The sequence below is a fragment of the Myxocyprinus asiaticus genome, chromosome 43, assembly GCF_019703515.2.
Source record: "Myxocyprinus asiaticus isolate MX2 ecotype Aquarium Trade chromosome 43, UBuf_Myxa_2, whole genome shotgun sequence".
Lineage (NCBI taxonomy): Eukaryota > Metazoa > Chordata > Actinopteri > Cypriniformes > Catostomidae > Myxocyprinus > Myxocyprinus asiaticus.
This window is the reverse complement of record NC_059386.1, coordinates 26790011-26813317: the sequence shown is the minus strand read 5'-3', so window position 1 is coordinate 26813317 and position 23307 is coordinate 26790011. Positions and strand designations below refer to the sequence as shown.

The window sequence follows — 23307 nt, the reverse complement described above, 5'->3', positions numbered from 1 at the left end:
TGTACGTGGATGCCGCGGAGAATAGCGTGAAGCCTCCACACGTGCTATGTCTCCGCGGTAACATGTTCAACAAGCCACGTGATAAGATGCGTGGATTGACGGTCTCAGATGCGGAGGCAACTGAGATTCGTCCTCCGCCACCCGGATTGAGGCGAGTCATTACGCCACCACGAGAATTTAGAGCACATTGGGAATTGGGCATTCCAAATTGGGGAGATAATCGAGAAACAAAAATAAAAAATGTTCAAACAAGCAGAGACTAAACTCCAGCTGTCAAAAATTTTAATGTAACCAAGGCCCTTAAATGATTATTCTGGGTTCAATCGACAGCATTTGTGGCGTAATATTGATTACCACTAAAATTAATGTTTACATGCCCCTGTGCATTCAAACTCAGTACTTACTGATATTTCATGCTGTGGCTCTAAAATTTCCTAGTTCCCTTCCATCTGGACGACAGTTTTCTTTCTGTTGAATTGAAGTTTAAATATTATAACTAATCAACCCAGTTTACATGTCAGCACTCCTAAGCCTGTAAACAGATCATCTAACTGTGGTAGAACTGTGTTAAATTTAGTGATTAAACTTTATAGCAGAAAACAAACTAAATATTGATCCACTCACCAAAAAGCTCCTGTGATACTCCAGGGGCCTCTGCAGTTCTGAGGAAACATATGTCACCTGATTATATCATTATTACAGTAAATCATATGGCTAAATCACCATTCCAAAACACTGAAAACCTCCAATAACTAGATCCTATTCTTTTGCTGCAAAGTTATTTAGATACAGTTTATAAATGTGAATCATGCCGTTCCACTTACTTGAAACCAGCCACCGTGATGTTTAGACCACGTGAAAACGCGAGTGACGACAGAACGCGTTCCTTTGGCTGTTGGGCCGCGTTTTTAGAAGCCGTTTCATGTTAAAAACGGAAGACACCAGCGTTTTGTGTGTGTGTATTCGTTGCGCTGCGTCCATATTTTTTTCTAATCTCGATAACGTGATCGGTGTTAACGGTCCTTGGGGGTGTCTCGGGATACGTTTTTAATTGTTGAATTCCTTTTTAACTTGACACTTTGTCTAAAAAACGTGAAGCTCCTGCGCGAGACGCGACGCAACCGTCAAAGACGTCCGTCTAAATTAGAAAAACAGCGCGGACGAACGCAAGAACGTTTTCGGTGTGAACGACCCCTAGTTGAATATGCCGTCTTCCGTTCCAGCAGGAGGCGCTACCGTCGTTTTCAGTGACATGTTCTGCGGCGCTGCGCTCTCTTCGCCCGGTGTGATGATGTGATTTGTGACTGCGACTTCCGCATAGGTGTTTCTCTGTGACAGGAAGTAAAGTTCAACTATGGAGATTTAACTGTTTATTCTGAAATTTAGTACGGCACTCATTCATATCTGTTTCGCCTCATGAACTCGCCGGAAGGCTCGTTTTAAAGGGGGTTCTGCATGAAAAAGCAGGAAAGTTAGTCATACATTGGTGACAGCTTCTCTGCAGTGCTGTGTTGAATGGGATATGGAGGATGGATTGCTGTATATGTGAAATATTGCAATGTTTGCTTTTACTGTTGCTGATCGCCTTATTTTTGGTAAATGTATTTGTTATCTTTATGGACTGTTAGTTTATTGTGTGTGTTTTTTATGGTTTTGTCTTAGTCTCTCAATGCCAGCCTATTATTTTTTATTAATGCATTTTCTAAATAATATATTTACAAGTTTGAATACGATTAATTGTTATTGTAAATGAGCCTATGTGGCAATTTTGTAGCAATCTTTGGTCACAATGTAGCTTAGCTTTACCCATTCATCCAGCTAAACAGGTCAGTGGCACCTTCATTGTGTCATAACCTGTTTGTTCATGTCTGCAGGTTGTTGTGATTGCTCATGTCAGTGCTAAGATGGTAGATCAGACACGTCATGAAAAGGAGAAATACTTCTATACTGCAGAGGGCAAAAAGGAGTCTTTCACCAGTCTGTTGGAGCCTCACTCACTGGAGCTGTCTGTGGTCGTCCCTTCATACAATGAGGAACTCAGATGTGAGTTGTTTTCATAGGCATTCACATTACAGTTTTTCTGATGGAAAATTATGTTTGGCAATTTAGCAAAAACCAAAAGGATGTCATTGCTGTGACTGCGCAGTATGATGCATTATACATTTATTCCATTCAAATCAAATGTTTAATAATTTGATACTTCAGCTATAAATCTGATTTGAATTTTCATAGCTGCTTTCGAGACACAAAACGCCTTGGATCCTTTACTGTTCCACTGTAATTTTGAGTGCTGTCAAATTTTTCGTGGTTCAAATCTACCTACATTTTACATTGTGGATTCAGCTGGAGTAACAAAATAGTATTTGTTCATACACCTCATTTTTTTATAAAAAATTTTTTTTATACATATACATACAAACATTGAAATATACTTATAAACATGTATACTTAAACAGTTAAATAAGTATAAAAAATAAGATATGACAGATAATTATATAGAGAAAACTACAGTAGGGCAATAATGTTGTTCAGATATGCTATATACAGTTATGTGCAAGGTGATTTAATGTATTGTGCAGAAGAGGTCATGTCAAATAAATATAAATGGAATATAAATATGAATGATTGTTGAATATGTACATGATTGTATTGCCACAATGGAGAGTAATGGGGGTAGTTTTAACTGTTCATAAGGTGAATGGCCTGAGAGAAGAAACTGTTCTGGTGCTCAGAGCTCTGTAGCGCCGGCCAGAAGGCAGCAGTTCAAAAAGATAGTGTGCTGGGTGAATGGGGTCCAAAGCGAATTTTCCAGCCCTTTTCCTCACTCTGGAGGTGTACAGTTCTTGGAGGGTGGGAAAGTGAGAACCAATAATCCGCTCAGCAGTCCGGACTGTCTTTTGTAGTCTTCTGATGTCTGACTTGGTAGCGGAACCAAACTAGACAGTTATTGAAGTGCAGAGGACAGACTCAATGACTGCTGAGTAGAACTGTATCAGCAGCACCTGTGGCAGGTTGAACTTCCTCAGCTGGTGAAGTACAACCTCTGCTGGGCCTTTTTCACAATGGAGTCAATGTGGGTGTCCCACTTCGGGTCCTGTGAGATGGTAGTGCCAAGGAACCTGAATGACTCCACTGCTGCCACAGTGCTGTTTAGAATGGTGAGGGGGGTCGGTGTTGGGGTATTCCTCCTAATGTCCACTATAATCTCCACTGTTTTGTGTGTATTATGACTTCTTGCATTAATCTAGTAGTTAAATTGTGTCTTTAATTTATATAATAATTGAATAAAAAATTATATAGACTCGTCCCTCCTTTTCTTTAAAAAAAGCAAAAATTGAAGTTACAGTGAGGCACTTAAAATGGAAGTGAATGGGGCCAATTTTTGGAGGGTTTAAAGGTGGAAATGCAAAGCTTATAATTTTACAAAAGCACTTACATTAATTCTTCTGTTAAAACTTGTGTATTATTTGAGCTGTAAAGTTGTTTATATTATAATTTTTCCATAGTTTTAGGGTTTGAGGGTTTGTTGACATTACATCTTCATGGCAACGAAGTTGTAAAATTGGCTATAACTTTACACAGAAAAGGTTAGCAAGCAATTTTATCACACTAAAATGATGTTAACATGCACATTGTTTTTGTCTTGTGGCTATACATTTGAAATGGTGAGTATTTTAACATTTATGGATTGGCCCCAATCACTTCCATTGTAAGTGCCTCGATTTTTTTTTTTCTTTTCTTTTTTTTTTTTTTTTTTTTTTTTTTTTTTTTAAGAAAAGGAGACGGAACTCAAAATAAATGTTTGTAGTAATCAATATTATGCCACAAATGCTGTCGATTGAGCTGAACTTATATTGAACCTGGCATATTCCTTTTAAAGATCATAAATGTGCTCTTAACAATAAGAGGATTTATGTTTGTTATGTATGTTTCGGTCTTATCATAGTGCCTGTCATGATGGATGAAGCCATGGAATACCTGGAGAAAAGACAGGTGCAACATTTCCTTACATTTTATTGTAAAGTAGTGTTATAAATTGTTTGGTTAAATTCTGTTTTGTGGTATTTCTTGCATATCTTATAAAACTTGAGCTGAGGTGGAACACATGGGATTCTTCATTAGCAGTGTGCTTTTTTTCACCATAAGACAGTGCTTTTACTAAAGTCTGACTGTCTAACCAAGCTAATTTGTTCTCCTGCTGACTTTCTAGAAGAAGAATCCATCATTTACCTATGAAGTCATTGTAGTAGATGATGGCAGCAAAGACAAAACTACAGAGGTAAAACGCTTTATTTTACCTTAAACCTTTAAGCTCTGAGGGTGCTTTTAAAAATGTCCTGTTTCAGTGGCATACCCAAAATTAAAGGCCTATAACTTGAGAGAGAAAAAAAAAAAAGAAGGTTAAGTGTTTGGTATTAAAAAAAAAATCTTTTCACATTTTTTAATGGTATAGATTGATAAATTCTGAGACTCCCAGCCTGAAAAATCACCAAAAATGTACTATTTATCTCAGGGTGTAAATAAGGTAGCTCCAAAAAACGCTTTTGTTTTGTTCCCAATCATGTCACCTGTAATTGAGTTACATTTTGTGTTGATACGACAAAGCAATCAAAAGTTATAGCATTACAAAAATAATTTATTCTTGTGTTCAAAAACATATCCAAGTTTTCAAAAGCCTCTCAAAACAAATTAAACAAAATAGTTGTACATAAGAACTAATTACACATGCAAATACAACAATGACTACAGGTATGCTGTCTCTCCAGAGCATGCAGGCATGAGGAACGAGATCTCATTCAGTTCCATTCTGTGTTATTTGAGCCATCGAGTCTGTGTCATGTACTTGGCACCATCTCCTGGTGGCCATATGTAATTAGAGTGAACAATCCTTTCTGCCCATATTTGGATGACTTCCACTTCTGATTGTAGTGGTCTGAATCCTTAATACGATTGGTTTAGCATTCCATGACGCTGGAAAACGTACTACATAATTTCTCATTAAGTCATCTGATCCAGGAAAGCTAATGTGTTAGCCAGATAGCACATTATGTGCTGTGTGGATTATCTAATGATCTATTCATCTGATTCATTTTGCATCCTCAGGTTGCCTTAAGATACACAAAGAAGTATGGAGCACAAAAAGTGAGAGTGTTGACGCTGGTGAAAAACCGTGGAAAAGGTGGTGCAGTGAGAATGGTAAAAATAAATGCATTATTCAAAGACAAAGTTATTCTCATTCCAGACTTTCCATGACATTTCTCAAATGAAAACTTGCTTGTTTAAGACATAACAAAAATGCAATACTGTATCCACTCAGTTGGGAATGGATCATAGAAAGTCATTAATGAATAGATTATATGGCTTAAAATATGTGCTCAATCTCAGCTAAGAGCACACATCTAGATGATGAAATGTTATAAATTTTTTCTTCCTGTGTTTGTCTCTGCTCAGGGAACTCTAAGCTGCCGTGGGCGGCTCATTCTTATGGCTGATGCAGACGGAGCCACTAAATTTGCTGACATTGAAAAGGTGGAGGCTGGTCTTAGGAGCATCAGCCACAAGCCTGTGAGACACCACTTTTTGTAGACCAAAAATGACAAGCAGCATATTGCTATTCTCAGAGTAGTTGGTATGTAAAATGAAATATCAGAATACATTGTTGTTTGAAGCTTAGCCAGTAGATGTGATTAGATTACAGCATGCCAAAGCCAACAGGCCTTTCCTTGCCAAAGCATCTCAGTGTGTCTGAATATGTTGTACTCGTGTCCACGCAGGATAACATGGCGATCTCCTGCGGATCCAGAGCTCACCTCGAAAAAGAATCAGTGGCTCAGGTAAAGTGTTTCTCAGAATAAAAATCCGTAAGTGAATGGACATTAAATATTGGTTTGAGTTGCAGTTGTTACACAAAGCAAATAGGTCTCATATCATCATGTAGGGGTTAATTTCGCAATATGTCTGGCTGAGTGTACATTATCCTGCTTATAAAATGGCTACTTACCAAATAAATAAGTAAAAGCCGATGAAATGGGCCTGTTGATATTATTTTATTATGTTATGTTATAAGAAAGAGACAGTGGAGTAATATGAGAGATGGTTGCCTAGGGAAACATCAATTCTACAGTTAAAGCTGGAGTATGTAATTTCTGTGACACTAGCGCCACCGAACGGAATTGCAAAAATAGACGTTTTTAAAAACAGCTTTGTGAATATGCCACTTGCCTGCAGTTGTTCAGATTGTCCCGCCCCCAACTCACGCCATTGAGTGTGCGGATGTAGGCATGTACATAGTTAGACAGGCAGGTAGGCCATACAATTATTGCATTCGGGCCGAATGAAATTATTGGACGGGCCTTTTACAGGCCTGTGACTCCTACAGATAATTGATGATTATTTTTTTTTTTTTTTTTTGTATCAGAGCACTTGATTTATTGATTGCTCTCAGGATGCAAAGAGACTTTCAACCAGTGTAACAAAAAATGCTTCTGGTATAAATTGCATATTCTAGCTTTAAGCGGTCATTGTACACACATTTTCTGCATTTGACCAACCAGAATCAAATATTCCAGAGAGCCATGTAATGAGCATTTTTATTCTTCCGTTGTTTCTTGTAACAGCGGTCTGTATTCCGATCGTTCCTGATGTATGGATTCCACTTCCTAGTGTGGTTCTTCTGTGTAAGGGGGATTAAAGACACACAATGTGGGTTTAAGCTTTTCACTCGCGAAGCAGCCTTGAAAACCTTCTCCAGCCTCCATGTGGAACGCTGGTAAGACAGCTTCAAAAAGCTCCACAATTTGAACACCCAGCATCACATTCTGAAAATTATGTTAATATATTTATGGAAATGTCTGAGTATATCTCTGTTTTACCTCTTTGTAGGGCGTTTGATGTAGAACTTCTGTATATTGCTCAGTGTTTCAAAATCCCTATAGCAGAAGTGGCTGTTAACTGGACGGAGATTGAAGGTTGGTGAGATTTAAAAAGTCTTAAAATATCTTAAATTCAGTTTTCCCAAATTTAAGGTCATAAAAAGTGTTAAATATCTTAAATGATACAATAAAAGTCTTAATTTTCATTTAAAGAGGTCCTAAATTTGGGGGTGGAAAGATGGGAATCGTGATATGACCTAATGCGATTTATCAAACTTCAAAAGAATACAATTTAATTAAATAAATGCATGTGCTGCGTCTTTCATAGTGAAAACATGGCACTGTATTTTCTTCAAGCACACGGGGGCTTGTGAGTGTTTCCAGCTGTTGCAGAGCAGTTCACAATCATTAAGCCATATCGGAAATGTATGGCTCATAATGAACACCTGTTGATGATGATGATATAATGTTGATGAATTTACTTTTGTTTATATTGTAATACGTTATTACAAATATATATATATATATATATATATATATATTATATGGAAAACATGTCTTAAGTATTTTAAACTTGCATATATCCTACCCTGTTTTACTGATATGCAGTGTTACGGCCTTGTTGAATGTGCCCCTGCCTGTTTAAGTAAGAGTCTGTGATACATGATTTATTTTGAGATTATGTGGGTTTGTTTTGGTATGGGGATACGGTATTAATTTTATTTGTTCAGGTCTTGAAAAAGGTCTTAAATTTGATTTTAAAAACTCTGCAGCAACCCTGTAAAATGATACTTTAATTGTAGATACAGTTGCAAAGTGTTTTTTTAGTGGATATGATTTAAAGGGATAGTTAACCCAAAAATGAAAATTCTCTCATCATTTACTCACCCTCATATCATCCCAGATGTGTATGACTTTCTTTCGTCTGCTGAACACAAAGATTTTTAGAAGAATATCTCAGCTATGTAGGTCCATACAATGCAAGCGAATGGTGACCAGAACTTTGAAGGTCCAAAAAGCATATAAAGGCAGCATAAAAGTAATCCACAAGACTTCAGTGGTTTAATCTATATCATTTGAAGTGATATAAGTGTGGGTGAGAAACAGATCAATGTTTAAGTCCTTTTTTACCATAAATTCTTCCTGCCTAGTAGGTGTTGATATGCCCAAAGAATGTGAATTGCCAAAACAAAAGAAGAATGTGAAAGTGGAGATTTATAGTAAAAAAAAAAAAAAAAAGGACTTAAATATTTATCTGTTTCTCACCCACACCTATCATATAGCTTTTGAAGACATGTATTTAATCACTGGAGTTGTATTGATTAATGTAATGCTGCCTTTGTGATTTTTGGACCTTCAACGTTCTAAAAATAGCTAAATCTATTTAAAAAGAAATAGTCAGATATTGGCAATTTCAATATTCTCCTTAGTAACAACACTTGTTTCCCCCTATTTTTTGGGCTGTCTCCTCTTTTCAGACTGTATTGGCAATAGAAAGACATGATTGTTTTAAATGTTTTGCAGGAAATGACTCAAATATAAAGGTTTTATTCACCATGATGTAACCAAGAAGTTGTTTCATTGCACATTTAGGGTCAAAGTTGGTGCCGTTCTGGAGTTGGCTACAGATGGGACAGGATCTACTCTTTATCAGACTGCGTTACCTCACTGGTGCCTGGAAGCTGGAGTCTGAAAGAAAAACTCAGTAGCCCTTGTTACTGCTAGTGTGCCGTTCATGGGCTGACAGAGGCTTGTGGGGGCCAACGGTTAATTCACAGCCCACAGCCACAAATGAAATACACTGTGGAATCAGTGAAAAGCATTACCATTTTATCATCACTGACTGTGCTGTAAACACATAAGAGGATTGTTCATGTTTTTATTTTCTTGACATACTATGTGAAGTTTTGGTTTGAAAAGGGCAGATGGTTCTTGGCCAAATAAAAATTATGATCAGTTAAATGCCGTTTCTGCATTTACAATAAATTTGAAAATATAATGCGAAAAGACGGAGCCCTTGATGCAGAGTTTTTACATTTCAGCAGATTTTTTTTTGTTTTGTTTTTTTGATAAAGGTTTTTAAAAGACTACTGCCTTTAAAACAAGAACAAATATCTGTTTGTGAAATAAGATCAATAAAGGCCTGCTCTCGGCAAAGTAATTCTGATTTATGTGCAACATTACTAGCCTTCATGAATAGCAGTTCCAACATAAAAAAATAAAAAAAAATGGTGTGGATGTTTTAAATCAGTGCCACTCAAATCATATTTTTCTCTCATGCATGGATGGTTTAAAAACAGTAACTGACAGTGTATGGCCCATGGTCTGGCATGTACTCATGTTTTTTTTTTAATGTGATTTACTCAATGGGCTGCTATGCACCATGGGGAGTGTATCCTGTTTGTCTCTCCTCCTTATTCAGCTCTTTTATCTTCCCTACCAGGGATTATTTCAATATTTTATAATGTAATAGACTAGTTTAGGTAAGTAGTTTTAAGCATATATCGATATATTGTATTTCCCATTCAGTAAGTCTTAAATATAGAGACAAGTCAGTAATTTATGTGATGTTATGAACCTTGATTGGAGAGGATCATTTTGCGGTGTCCTTTTATAGGAAACTAATTCCCCTGCCAGACTCGTTTGATCAAAGAACGCACTAAATATGCGGGCTGTCATTATTGGGAGTATTGTTACGTTCCCCTGCAGTTGTTGTAAACTGTGAAAATGTCAAACTTCTAGACTCTCTGTCGCCATCCTGCCTTGCGTCATTAACTGGACAAGTCACTGTACGCACACAATCGAAATGTATCCATCCGCACTGAGGAGCGCGGGAGAAATAGGTCTATCGATAAAACGTGTTGGCGTTCGGCCAATATCGCAGTTTGTTTTGATTATACACTATGGGAGCTCCCTAACACCCACTCTTTTTTTCTTTTTACTTTATCTACTGCTTTAAGGGCTGAATAGTATACCAAGTGTTATTTATAAAGAATGCAACATGTAAATATTTAGATAAAACACCTGGGTTTGTTCCCGTACTCGTTTGAAATAAATAAGTTGAATGTTGACGTTCCTTATCGCACTTTTGCATCTCAAGTGATGATAATTACAATCCATGACTTTAACCGACACGTTAATTAGTGCCCAGACACAATCACTTTCACTTTGCGGTGCCAAAAAGGTGCATCCGATCCTTTGAAATGATAACATCTGTACGCGTTTGTCTCCTGATCCTCAAACTAATTAAAAGCGAAACGCTGTTGACCTTAATAACCCGTTTTCTCCCAATAATAGGCCCGTGAGTGAGTCTGGGATTTTGAATAGGGTGATGATCCCTCTGTGTTTGTCTGACGTCCTGGGAGAGTTCCAGAGCTGCGGATGAATTCCGCACGAAGGCGCTGAGGCTCCAGTCTGGCTGACGCCGCGAGCTCTGTGCTGCCGGAGCGTCCAAACACACGCGCACACCTCCAATCTGCGCGAGAGTGTGGAGCGCGCGCGACTTCTTCGACTGCGCGGAATATTATTCGGCTCGTCGGACAAAGGTAAATTATGAAACAGCTGTTTTTATTATCACACCAGGTATTACTTAGAATATATTAAATGCTTAAAACTTCAGTTTTCTAAATTGCAATAAAAAGGCGGGGGGCACTCATGACAAGTGTCTGTGTGGTTTTTTTTTTTTCTTTTCTCGGTTGTACTCTTCTGACACACTTTTATTTTTCCCGCTTCATGATAAACTTGTTGCTTCTTTTCATCTACCGTTGGAGGCGGAGTAAACATTGACATTGTATGTTATGACACTTGCCGTGTTTTCATGCTGCTCCGTAGAGTGATACATTGTGACAGTTGTTTTTAACTGGAATATATTCGTGTGTGTGTTTTAAATAATGGCTCAATGAAGCATTTGATTCTTAAACAAAAAGGAAAGTTAACGGAGAGGATGTGTATGTGTGCGTTTGCGGGGGAGTAAGGTGATTAAAGCCTATCTCAGCACTCAGACTGAGAGACGCCAGTTTCTTAAGGATACACTGCCTTTGAGAACTGATATATTCTGCCTCCATTGATCTGCCTGTCTCTGCCTGTTTGAATTGATCATTTCATGCACTGCTATTAGACCTTTTATGTGATCTCATTTATCTCATATCATTATTTAGATTAGGATGTGTTAACACCTCTAATTTTAGGTGGAATTATATTTTCAGAAACCTTGTTCGGTCAAAGATGGAAGCAAACATCTCTGGTTTCAGATGCTCAAACAGCATTGATTTTTAGCAGATCTTTTTACGCATCAGAAAGCTTTGACAGGAAAGTGAGAGGAGGTGAAGTCCAGTGAGAAACACAGTATAGGACCTGTTGACAGCAACTATAACTCAATAACCAATGAAATCTCTGAGAACCTCTGATGTGAAGTATTGAATTTCAGTTATAAGATTTGCACAGGAAAATGCATTTTTTCTTACTCCAACAGATTACGCCCGAAAAGGGTCAATCTCATAAAACCTGTCAAGAGCATGTCCAGGTTATATTTCACCTCAAAATCAAAAGAAAGTAAACTGAATGTTGCTAGAAGAAAATGAAGTCAATATTTAGAATATTTTTTTTATTTATTTATTTTATTTATTTTTTGCTTTGTGACATTATTTTCATGTCAATTAAGCACATTTTGTCCCCCATTCTTCAGTATGGTAATGTAAAGAAATCTAATTATCATTACTGTAATGCAAAAAAAAAAAAAAAAATATATATATATATATATATATATATATATATATATATATATTTATTTATTTTTAAATTGTCAAGTAGTTATACATCATAGTTGTGTTTGTTGCACCTTTTATTTATACTCATTTAACCCTTAAAATGCATACCTCGGGTCTTTATAGTGACCCGGAACTCATTCCAACCCCTGTACCTCATCCATTTTTTGGAGTCGTCCCCACACTTCTTTCGGATTCCTTAATCTCTCTCTTATAAATAGTGTAAAAAAGAAAAAAATGTGCAAAATTTTTTCATTTCTTTTTTATGGTTTAAGTACCAAAAGTGTATAGGGTCATTAGAGACCCTAGTATGTTAGTGTCTGTTTTTTTTTTTTGGCACTTCAATAAATTATATTTGCATGATTTCATATCTATATACTGTAGGGCTGAAACGATTAGTCGACGTTATCAACAACGTCGACAATAAAAAAAATTGTAGACACAAATTTTCATTGTCGAATAGTCATTTGATCTCTTTTAAAGTAACATGAGATCACATTAAACTCTAATGATGGTGCGAGAGCAGCACTGCAGTTCGTGCCTGACTGAGGAGAGGAAGAATTACACAGCTCACAGTCCAGATGCACTCTTTCCAAACAGCTTCAGGTGATGTAGATCGTAAAGTATGAGGGAATTATAATGCAAAAATACAAAATAAGTAAATACAGAAACACGCTTGTTGTGGAATAAGTGGAGCTGGAGCTCTTTAAAGGAAACACCCTGGTGTTACACATTTAATGCAGTTATATTTAATGTGTTATAGCTTTTATAAAGTTCAAATAATACAGAAGCAGGTCATGTAAATAACTACAAACTCCGAAATTGGCATTTCTCTGTGCATTCAGCGCCTCTTCTATGAGTTGCACGAATCTACGCCAGTTGCGTCATGAAATTTCAGTGTTAAAGTAATGAATCCTGTTCTAGATTTGTCCTGATTTGTTGCATTTTCAAATTAAACATTCAAATATATCAATATGTTTATTCTATTATTTTCTAATTTTCTTGAAAATATTTAGAAAATTTGACACTATCTGGGCATTGAAAAACTTAAATCTCTGCTTCTGTGTTCTTTTCAAGGAGCTTCACCTCTGTTTCAATCCATAATGAAAATCTGACATGCTGCTTTGTTTCTTTCACCAGATAAAAGCGGTAATATCCAGACTGGTGACTGCCCGACGAAAACATCTGTCAGGGGGCTTCCTTTAAGCCTGGCTGTATCTTGGCTGTTAAGAAATAAACGAAGACTCTTGTGTTCCTGGGTAGAAGTGATTTAGAACAGATTTCCCTTGTGTGCCACAAGCTTTGAGTAAAATCCCATCCCATGATGCAGTCCACTACATCCATCACATCCCTCTTCTCCTTCACCAGTCCAGCTGTGAAGAGGCTGCTGGGCTGGAAACAGGGAGATGAAGAGGAAAAGTGGGCGGAAAAGGCTGTTGATTCTCTTGTAAAGAAACTGAAGAAGAAGAAAGGGGCCATGGAGGAACTCGAAAAGGCTCTTAGCTGCCCTGGCCAGCCCAGTAAATGTGTGACCATCCCTCGCTCCCTGGATGGAAGGCTTCAGGTGTCCCATCGTAAAGGTCTGCCACATGTCATCTACTGCCGAGTGTGGCGATGGCCAGATCTGCAGTCCCACCATGAGCTGAAAGCACTGGACTGCTGCGAGTTTCCCTTTGGCTCCAAGCAGAAGGATATCTGTATCAACCCCTATCATTACCGCCGTGTGGAGACGCCAGGTAGAGTTCCAGGAAAACGTTTGTGATCTGGATTAACCCCCCAAAATGATATATATCACACACCGGTCAGCCACAACATTAAAACCACCTACCTAATATTGTGTAGGTCCCTGTAACAGTTTAAGGACGGGCAAGGAGGATGCAGGAACCGGCTGAACAGTCAACTTCAAAGTTTAATGTAAAACTCAACTTAAAACAACATAAAACATAAGACGAACGCAAACACATGCAGCGCGGCCACGTGCGTCTCTCTCTCTCTAACTGATAACCGCTCTGTACAATTGTGGTGAAGAATATCATCTCGGAATGCTATGCTGAGATGCGGGTTGGCGCTGTTTTGGTAGCATGAGGGGGGCTTACACAATATTAGGCAGGTGGTTTTAATGTTGTGGCTGATCGTTTTGTGTGTGTGTGTGTGTGTGTGTGTGTGTGTGTGTGTGTGTGTGTGTGTGTGTGTGTGTATATATATATATATATATATATATTTTTAATACACATCTGCAAATATATATTTTTAATTACATACAGTATATTATATTTATAATTTTGTTTATATTCATCCAATCTGAGTGTTAATATACCTTTTACTGCTTTATAAATCAATACACATCACATTTTCTCTTTTCCTCCATAATGATTATGGGTTTATGCATTAGTATAAATCTTTAAGTACACTCTCACTTCTCTCTTTCTTTTTTTCACAGTGTTGCCCCCAGTCCTTGTGCCACGTCACAGTGAGTTCAACCCCCAGCACAGCTTATTGGCAAAGTTCCGGAACGCTTCCTTACACAATGAACCTCTCATGCCACAGAATGCCACCTATCCAGACTCCTTCCCTCAGATGCCCTGCAGCTCATTTTCTTCGTCTCCCTCCAGCTCTTTAAATCAATCACCTACTGCACGCAGCTACCCCAACTCCCCTAGTAGTGGGACTGACCCCGGGAGCCCACCCTACCAAATCACAGGTACAGCTCTACACTGTATAGTGAGTCATTTACACTGAAAGCATTTCTCGCCGTCTGTTTTTCAATTGTTTTACTATGTAAACCTGTGCTTGACGAACATCTTTGGCTTTTGCTCTGCATCTCACTTTTTTTTTTTTCAGCATCTTGCGCAGGAATGTCATGTTTTTTAGATGCTGCGTCAGGTTAAACAGAAACCACAACTTTTAAAAATGTATTAAGACACCTGCATTCTGTTTTATCCATTTTATGCTTTATCTTGTTTTTTTTAGTGCAAGAATGCATTCATTGGTATTTCTTAGGCAATTAATTTGGTGATTTTGTATCTTTGCTTTATTATAACTCCCTCAAATAAAAATTTGTGCCATAGAATCACATAATTCAAAATTTCCCCCATTATTCAAAACACAAGTTAACTTAATTGTTTCTTTGTTGCACAGCAGAGACGCCTCCTCCACCTTACAGTATGATGGAGACCTCTCCCACTGAGGATGTGAAACCAGGAGAAACCTCCAAACCCATTAAACTCATTCTGTCAGCACCCCATATAGGTGAGACACCTGCTAGTGGTAGACTAAATATACTTTTGGTGCAATAAAAGGTACAACGTGAGTAATTCTATATTATAAGCAATTTCCTCATTTTAGAATAACAGTAATGTCATGGAAATTGCATATGTAGTGACCTAACAATCTTAAACAAAACAAAATTGTCTTATAGTTTAGATTATTCAAAACAGCCACCCTTTGCTTTGTCAGCTTTGTAAACACCTGGCACTTTCTGAATCAACTTCATGAGGTGCCACTTGGGATGCTTTTCCCAAGTTCCTTTGTATGATATGTGTCCAAACGTATGGTGGCATGACTGGCATGGTTCAATGCTTAAATAGGCTACAAAGAGAAAATAAACATTTAATAAAGTTATCAGATGAAAGTGTTGAATCATAATGATTGATATTGCCTATAACTGATTGAATGTATCATGAATATGTAATGAGACCAGATAACTATGAGGAATGAGATGATAATACGTTTTATGAATGGCAGAAAGATACAGTATTTTCTTTGTTCTACCAGACTTGAGGCCGGTGTGTTATGAGGAACCAGAATACTGGTGCTCAGTGGCGTATTACGAGTTGAACAACAGAGTGGGCGAGACATTCCATGCCTCCTCACGAAGCATCCTGGTGGACGGCTTCACCGACCCCTCCAACAATAAGAACAGATTCTGTCTTGGATTGCTGTCCAACGTCAACCGAAACTCCACCATTGAACACACACGCAGGCACATAGGCAAAGGTATACTTATAGTATAGTATAAAGTATAGTATCTTGCTAAATCAGCAGAAAACAGTCTTCTTTTAGAAGATCAAGCTGCTGCTGATTTTCCACTTCCACGGTTTTAAAATGGTGAATAAGTTCCATAGATTTACAGTAAAGATCAGAATATCATAAAGACTTGGAGGTGGGCTCTTTTGACTTGGGCACGTAAGAAACCACCTAAAAAACCTTAGGAAACAACTAGCAATGCCTAGCAACCACATATTAACAAACTTAAAACCCCTCAAAACCAAGGACTAAAAACGTTCAAAGGAACTAAAACAAAAACCAAAAATGAACAAAAGATTTTGAAGATTTCCCTTTCAATTGTTCCGGAGTGAAAATGTTATTTTTAAAATGTTGGTAACCGGTTAATAACGAGTTACTTTCGTTCTGATAATTTTTTTTAATGAAACCAAAGTCTAAATGGGTTTACAGTAATTTTTTTTTTTTTTTAATTATACCACTTCCTGTAGCCTAAAGAATTGGACTGCTTTTTTTTTAACATAAGAATGTGCTTTGATTTTTGAAGGAAACTGCTGTATCACACATTTCTTTGTCTTGATGCACATTGTGGATGTAGCCTTCTGTGACATGCTTTAGAAAACTATATATAATGACTATGTATACATGCACGGTTAATCCAGATACAAGAAAACATATTGAGGTAAATTTCTCATTTGTTTCCAAGTCTTCACTGAATTATTGTTAGATATGATGCATTGATACAGATTTGATGCATCAATGCAAATAATTAAAATTATTACATAATATTACTTTTTCTTGAGAGCTCTGGTAACACTGCAACTGGTACATCACCCACCCTTAGCACAGAGAACTGTCATTTTAAAAAAGAATGTTAATAACCGTTCTTTAATTTCGTTCTAACCGGTTACCAATTGGAAAGGAGGCAGCGGAACGCTGGAACCAGAACGAAAAAATACAGTTTCTGCTCAGAATGAACCAAAATGAAAAACATTTTGTTTTTAGTTCCTGCTCAAAACACAAGCAGCTGCATAACAACGACTTGGCAACCACCCACCAAAACCTTTCTATTTTGTCTTTTGATGTTTTCGTTTAAAAAATAATCCGAAAACTTTGTATCGCTTTGAAAAGATACATTTGCTCAGAATAGTTTTCCATTAGTTAATATGATTCAGAAAAAAGTAAAAAACAAAACAAAACTCACACTTTCTAGACACTGTTTTTATGCCGCCAGTTAATGTTGGCCACTCAACACTGCACATTAGAAACCAAAAGAGAGTCTACACTAACCAAATGTTGGATTTTCTCAGGGTGCGAGGTCAGCGTCACTGTGCCAGTGTTGGAAAGACTTTAAATGTTGCCATAGGTTACAGAAGTAACAGGGAAAAGCATGTACACATACACACACACACCGGGCAAACCTGGACAGAGGCCAAGTTTGGGTTCCATCGACTTGTAAGAGATCCTGAATGGAAGAGTGCCAAGGACAACGACATAATCCGGATCAAGATAGTTCTGGAGAATGGATGTTATGAAGGTTTCCATTTGGCACATGATGAAACGTGATGAAAGTTGGGTTTGTGGTTTTGGGTTTGTGAGCACTCATATTTCTGGGATTTACCAAGTCATTTCCAATGTTTGTTATTATTATTATAAGGTTATTATTGTTATTTTTCATCTGTGAACGTTGCGGTTGCACTAAACACATTTTTATAAAAGCCTCTTTGGAACCATTCCAAAGTCCAAATATGTCCTAAATGCTTATGGTATCTGGCTACAATGAGTCGCCAAAGTCTAGGATGGCACATCTAACTGAATATACATAATAACCGAACTGTTTAATTCAAAGAAATGGTTTTGTTATGGAAATGAAAGATATGAGATTAACCGAATGTACTACTACAATGTCTCTGTAATAAGTGTATTGTAAGATGCTTTAGTTAAATAAAAATGACCAATTAAATTCTCAAATATGCAATTAGTAACTCGCTTTCAAACTCCGTGCTTCATTTCAGGTGTTCATCTGTATTACGTCGGTGGAGAGGTGTATGCAGAGTGTCTGAGCGACAGCAGTATTTTCGTACAGAGTCGGAACTGTAACTATCAGCACGGTTTTCACCCCACCACTGTTTGCAAGATCCCAAGTGGATGCAGCCTTAAGATCTTCAACAACCAGCTGTTTGCCCAGCTGCTGTCTCAGTCAGTAAACCATGGCTTTGAGGTGGTGTATGAACTCACCAAGATGTGCACCATCAGGATGAGTTTTGTCAAGGTAAAGAGGTTTATTTAGTATAATATATAGTATATGCAAGTATCAACATATATTATTGCTATACTTTGGACTAGGGATTTGAACAATCTCTTAACCCTAAATATTAAACTTTAAGTAACCAGACAATTTTTGACTGGTGGACGATAAAAGGGGCAGATAAATCTCATACTGAAGGAAGGGACATGAGCCATATTTAGAGACCAGTTTATCACAGAGACATGGGGTTGGGTTAAAAATAATAATATAAAATCCTGTTGTTATCAAGTTTATTTATTTATTTATTTAATAAACTTGTTACAATTATTCATTTTTTTTTCTCCCCAATTTGGAATGCCCAATTCCCAATGCGCTCTAAGTCCTCGTGGTGGCGTAGTGACTTGCCTCAATCCGGGTGGCGAAGGACGAATCTCAGTTGCCTCCAAGTCTGAGACTGTCAATCCGCGCATTTTATCACGTGGCTTGTTGAGCGCGTTACCGCGGAGACATGGTGCGTATGGAGGCTTCACGCTATTCTCTGCGGCATCCACGCACAACTCACCACGCGCCCCACCGAGAGCGAACCACATTATAGTGACCATGAGGAGGTTACCCCATGTGAATCTACCCTCCCTAGCAACCAGGCCAGTTTGGTTGCTTAGGACAGTGTTTCCCAACCACTGTGCTGTGAAAGATTGTCAAATTCCGCAAAATAAATAAACGCATGAAAAAAAAATAATTTCAGGGATCCAAACTCCTCACCCTTCTGAGAATTTCACCATTTTGAAACCATAATCGGTCACTTTTGTGATTGTGAAGAGCAATGATTGATGTGCAAAAGTGACTGATATTTATATGCGTTAAGGGTCTTTCACATGACTCGCGTCAGCGCTGCAGAATACATTGAAAGTTATGACGTAACGCCTCTTTACACCAAAGTGTTTTTCACACACGTTTTTGCTTCACCAATAATGTCTTTGAGAGTACTAAGAAACAAGAAATATTTAAAAACTATCCAGATTTGTGAAGAGACATTGAATGTCTCAATTTCTTTTAATTAAATATTACCTTATCGTTTACCCCAAGAGACCCCAGTTATTGAACTAATTTAAATTCACCAAGAAAACGCTTAGACCTAAACATAAACGAGTCCTTTTATTACTTTCTGCTATCAAAGCAACTGCAAGCTTTTTTTTTTTCTCTCTTCCAAATACATGTTTTCAATTGTGCACACCTCCCGCTTTTTTACATGGCAAACTCATAAAATCGCCCCCTGTGACGCTTTCTGCAGCTCCTCATGTGGAGGGCAATGCGGCGCTTGACACCTCGACCCAACTCATGTGAAATGTGACACTGGATGCTGATTGATCAACAACTGTGCTTTATTCATGATAAAGCACAGCTCTGACCTCTTCACAAAACTTATTTTTGTATCACTACACAGCACCCATAGCTGACAGTTATTATTGTTGCCTATCAACACTCTGTTTACTGCGAGGGACTATATTTTGTGGTGGAAGGATGGCATTTAATAATTTTATTTAATGAACAGTTGTGTCCTTAATATCTGTATTATGTGGTGACCATTTTATAAAAGCAATAAGGCACTCTAGGCTGTTCCATATTGTGAATATAGTCACGGCTGAAGGGGTTGCAGACTCAGCCATGACTATATTTACAATATAGAACACCTCTCATGCCTTTTTGCTTAAATACTTTTTTTTTTTCCCTTTTTCTTTTTTTTTGTTTTTTTTTGTTGGGGTTGTTATCCACATATTAGTGTGCATCTAAAATAGTTCTGTAATCAGCAAGGTCTTGTATTATTGTCATTAATATTGACAGAAGCAAGTAGGATGAGCAAAAATTCAAAATTAAACCAATGCAGGATAATACAGGATATTTCTTTCTCACTCTTCTCAGGGCTGGGGTGCCGAGTACCACCGTCAGGATGTCACCAGCACCCCCTGTTGGATAGAAATCCACCTGCATGGGCCACTGCAGTGGCTAGACAAAGTTCTGACCCAAATGGGTTCTCCGCACAATCCTATCTCCTCTGTGTCCTAATGTATTTGATACAACAATGCCAGAAGAACAGAATAAGGGTAATAACGTTCTCCAAAATACTTTTGTAGCAACCCAGGACATAATTCTTTCTCTCTTGTGAAAATATCTATGTCATTTCAGTGAGTGATTATGGTACAGGTGGAGCCAGTGACGAGATATGTATAGTATTATGCCGTTTAAAACAGATGTGTGGTAAGACAAGTGTTGCATTTTGTAATTAAACAATAAAGATTGCTACTTCACAGTATGTAGTAGTTGAAATCTATTCAGATAACATCTCGCAAATAGGAAGCCAAAGAAATGTGGGTAACACTTTACAGTAAGTTTCCATTTGTTAACATGATTTAATGTATTAGGTATCATGAACTAACAATGAACAATATATTTTTAACTGCATTAAGTAAGCTTTGTTAATGTTAGTTAATAAAAATACAGTTGTTCATTGTTAGTTCATAGTGCATTAACCTCTTGCATTAACCCGCCGGTGGGTCCAAAAGGGGGCGCTATATTACGAAAATGTTACACTTAAAATATTCAAGTCTCTGAATACATAAGTCAGGCATATGGGCTATTGTTTGAATGCTTAGAATCTGAACTTTTCATAGATAACCATCACTTTTGCATTTATGTTACATAAAATAACAAAATAAGGCCTGAAAACATTCAAGTCATACATAGAGGTCTTGTAGTAGAAATAGTAATATGCATATAAAAGTCTTTCAAATAACACTTAAACAGACAAATCATATATCAAATGAAAGCTCTCATTCTCATTTTTGTTTATGTTGCCCTAATACGACAGTTTGAAAGAATTTCAAAAGAATCACAAAGTGAAATATGATATCTGTTAGGCATCAAATACAAACATCTCTATTATGCACCGATCATTGCTGCTGTAAGCCCCAAATAGCTAAAGTTTTATCTGCTTTTACCTTATGCAGTTTTCAAAAAAAAAACAATTAGCTATTTTTTACTTGTCTGTGAGCTTGCTTGTGTGAATAATCTAATGTATATCTTAGATGTCCAGAACAAAATATGCGGTCCAGCAGGAAAAGCATACTAAACAAATAAATATGTAACTGACTACTGATGATAAAAGTATATACATCATCGCAAAGGCTCTGCTTTCTAATGACACCTAGATTGAGCTTCTAGTCCACTCAGAGGCCGAGATTTTTGATGAAACAGCGGGGGTGGTGCATGAGCTGAAAATTAGACTGAATGTCTATTGACGAGCATATCTGTGAGGGCTAAAATATGTTAGAGCGCCACCTACGTTTCAGATCAGTATTTTGTGATGGAAAGTGATAGAGGAGAAAAAAATTTTTCTAGTACTTGCTGCCATCTTTTGGAATAAAATACAACTTGTTGGAGAGAAATGGCATGAACAGAACCAGAATAACATGCTTACAAATTTAGGACAACAAATTATATTCATCATAAGATTGTAAACATCTACAATATTATTTATGAATAATTGGGGTCTCTTTATTTGGGGGATTTCTAAAAAAAAATTAAAAAAAATAGAGAAATCTTTGGCAAGTAGTCCACAGTGTGTGTAAATGGTGAGCTTTTAAATTCGAGTGTGAAAAATTGCAGGTGGCAGCCCAAAAATAGTTACATATACAACTTTTAATTTAAAAAAATGTATTACTATATGTTGAAATTAACCAAGATTATTAATTTTTTTTTTTTTCTCCCCAATTTGGAATGCCCAGTTCCCAATGCACTCTAGGTCCTCGTGGTGGTGTAGTGACTCGCCTCAATCCGGGTGGCGAAGGACGAATCTCAGTTGCCTCTTGTGTCTGAGACCTTCAATCCGTGCATCTTATCACCTGGCTTGTTGAGCGGGTTACCGCGGAGACATGGCGCGTGTGGAGGCTTCACGCTATTCTCCGCGGCATCCACGCACAACTCGCCACCCGCCCCACCCAGAGCGAGAACCACATTATAGCGACCACGTGGAGGTTACCCCATGTGACTCTACCCTCCCTAGCAACCAGGACAATTTGGTTGCTTAAGAGACCTGGCTGGAGTCACTTACAGCATTTATTAATCTTGGTTAAAGTATTTTTCATTAGTTAACATGAACTAACAATGTAAACAAATGGAACCTTATTGTAAAGTGTTACTGAAATGTGTTTAAGGTAGTGTTTGTTTGGCGTTCCATTTAGCTAATATGTGCCTACTATAGCATTTTGTGTCATTTTAGCATTCTAGTTTTTGTAATACACAGGTTCCCTCAAATTTGTGCCTGTTTATTTTTTTGTGGCCAAGAGATATATGACAAATGTTTTATTATTATTATTATTATAATATTTGGTATCAACACAAAGCTGAAAAATGCAGGTTATCAGTTCTCACAAGATCAATAAAAACAACTGTGTATGCTGTGTAGGGTTGCAAAGGGATGGAACAGGTTAAGCTGGAAAATTTTGGAAATATTGGAAGAAAAACTTTGGGCACTTGGCTATATGCTGCTGCATCTTTGTGGCATTCTTAACATAGGACTTTGCAAAGTATTTGCAAATGTATACAGCCTTTCCTTCTACATTGGCTGAAGTGAAATGTATCCACACATCAGATGGCACACGTGGCATTAGAATAAGATTAGAAAAAAGCTTGTAAAAAAACCCCACTAATGCAGTGCCATGCACAGATATATATATAGTTAGCTAAACAATTGGAATATTCTGGAATGGTAAAAATATTTAACAATTGATCCTGGACAAATGAATAGAAATAGGCTAGATGAATAGATGAACACTCCTCAATCAGCATGCTAAACCAAACTATAACCTATGTTCTTGTATGATAACAGAAAAGTGGCTAGCAGAAGGAAACGGCATCACAGTTGAGCTAGCTAGCACCATGATAGCTAGCCTCTTAAATTGTCAATGAAATGGTGTTAGCTAGCTTATATTTAGCATATCTGATTTACTGGCTAGCTAGCTACTGTATAAACACATTTTGATTTAGTATTTGCTAGTTAAACTTTAATACCATAGATCAAATATATTTACTCTAGTAATATCATAAAAACTTACTTGACCGGATGTAGTCCTTGGGCTCAAATGCAGTAGTGTGGCTTCTATAGTCCTACTGTAAGTAGCCTGTAGTAAGTAGTGTGCTGTGTGCATGTGATTGAGGAATGCACTGGTAAATTCAGCTGAATTTGCATTAAATCTGGTTGTTTTAACCATGATTATGCTGCATGTTTTTTTTCTCTCAACTACATTTAAGTTCCCTGTAATAGGCTAACCTGCAATTTTGCAAATTTCCAGTTTATTCCCATTAATTCCCATATATTCCCGTTAATTCCCATGGAAAGTTTCCAACTTTGAAAATTCCTGGAATT

The 23307-nt window shown here is 37.4% G+C and overlaps 2 protein-coding genes across 3 annotated transcripts; both read left to right on the top strand.

Moving 5' to 3' along the window:
* The first annotated feature begins 1329 nt into the window (after positions 1-1329).
* On the top strand, positions 1330-9033 carry LOC127433525 (dolichyl-phosphate beta-glucosyltransferase-like). The gene is made up of 10 exons (XM_051685515.1): positions 1330-1595; positions 1875-2043; positions 3947-3993; positions 4211-4279; positions 5104-5196; positions 5452-5565; positions 5775-5834; positions 6618-6769; positions 6883-6968; positions 8466-9033. The coding sequence occupies exons 1-10, from the start codon at positions 1530-1532 to the stop codon at positions 8579-8581; spliced, it is 972 nt and encodes a 323-aa protein (XP_051541475.1). The 5' UTR covers positions 1330-1529; the 3' UTR covers positions 8582-9033.
* A 1238-nt stretch (positions 9034-10271) lies between these two features.
* Positions 10272-22038, top strand: LOC127433678 (mothers against decapentaplegic homolog 9-like). Of its 2 annotated transcripts, none has more exons than XM_051685771.1 (8): positions 10272-10417; positions 12776-13371; positions 14076-14336; positions 14777-14884; positions 15410-15631; positions 17653-17909; positions 19806-19987; positions 21668-22038. In XM_051685771.1, the coding sequence occupies exons 2-7, from the start codon at positions 12957-12959 to the stop codon at positions 19947-19949; spliced, it is 1407 nt and encodes a 468-aa protein (XP_051541731.1). In that variant the 5' UTR covers positions 10272-10417; positions 12776-12956; the 3' UTR covers positions 19950-19987; positions 21668-22038. The 2 variants fall into 2 exon arrangements, with proteins under 2 accessions (XP_051541731.1, XP_051541730.1); XM_051685770.1 differs by having other exon boundaries at positions 14774-14884.
* The last annotated feature ends 1269 nt before the right edge of the window (positions 22039-23307 follow it).

What these genes read in the sequence shown, in the direction of transcription:
- LOC127433678 (XM_051685770.1), top strand. Translation starts at nt 12,957, where the DNA reads ATGATGCAGTCCACTACATCCATCACATCCCTCTTCTCCTTCACCAGT. An exon ending in CCGCCGTGTGGAGACGCCAG is followed by an intron (nt 13,372 to 14,075) that starts GTAGAGTTCCAG and finishes TTTTTTTCACAG; the next exon opens with TGTTGCCCCCAGTCCTTGTG. An exon ending in CCCACCCTACCAAATCACAG is followed by an intron (nt 14,337 to 14,773) that starts GTACAGCTCTAC and finishes TTTGTTGCACAG; the next exon opens with CAGAGACGCCTCCTCCACCT.
- LOC127433525 (XM_051685515.1), top strand. Translation starts at nt 1,530, where the DNA reads ATGGATTGCTGTATATGTGAAATATTGCAATGTTTGCTTTTACTGTTG. An exon ending in AATACCTGGAGAAAAGACAG is followed by an intron (nt 3,994 to 4,210) that starts GTGCAACATTTC and finishes CTGACTTTCTAG; the next exon opens with AAGAAGAATCCATCATTTAC. An exon ending in AAGGTGGTGCAGTGAGAATG is followed by an intron (nt 5,197 to 5,451) that starts GTAAAAATAAAT and finishes GTCTCTGCTCAG; the next exon opens with GGAACTCTAAGCTGCCGTGG.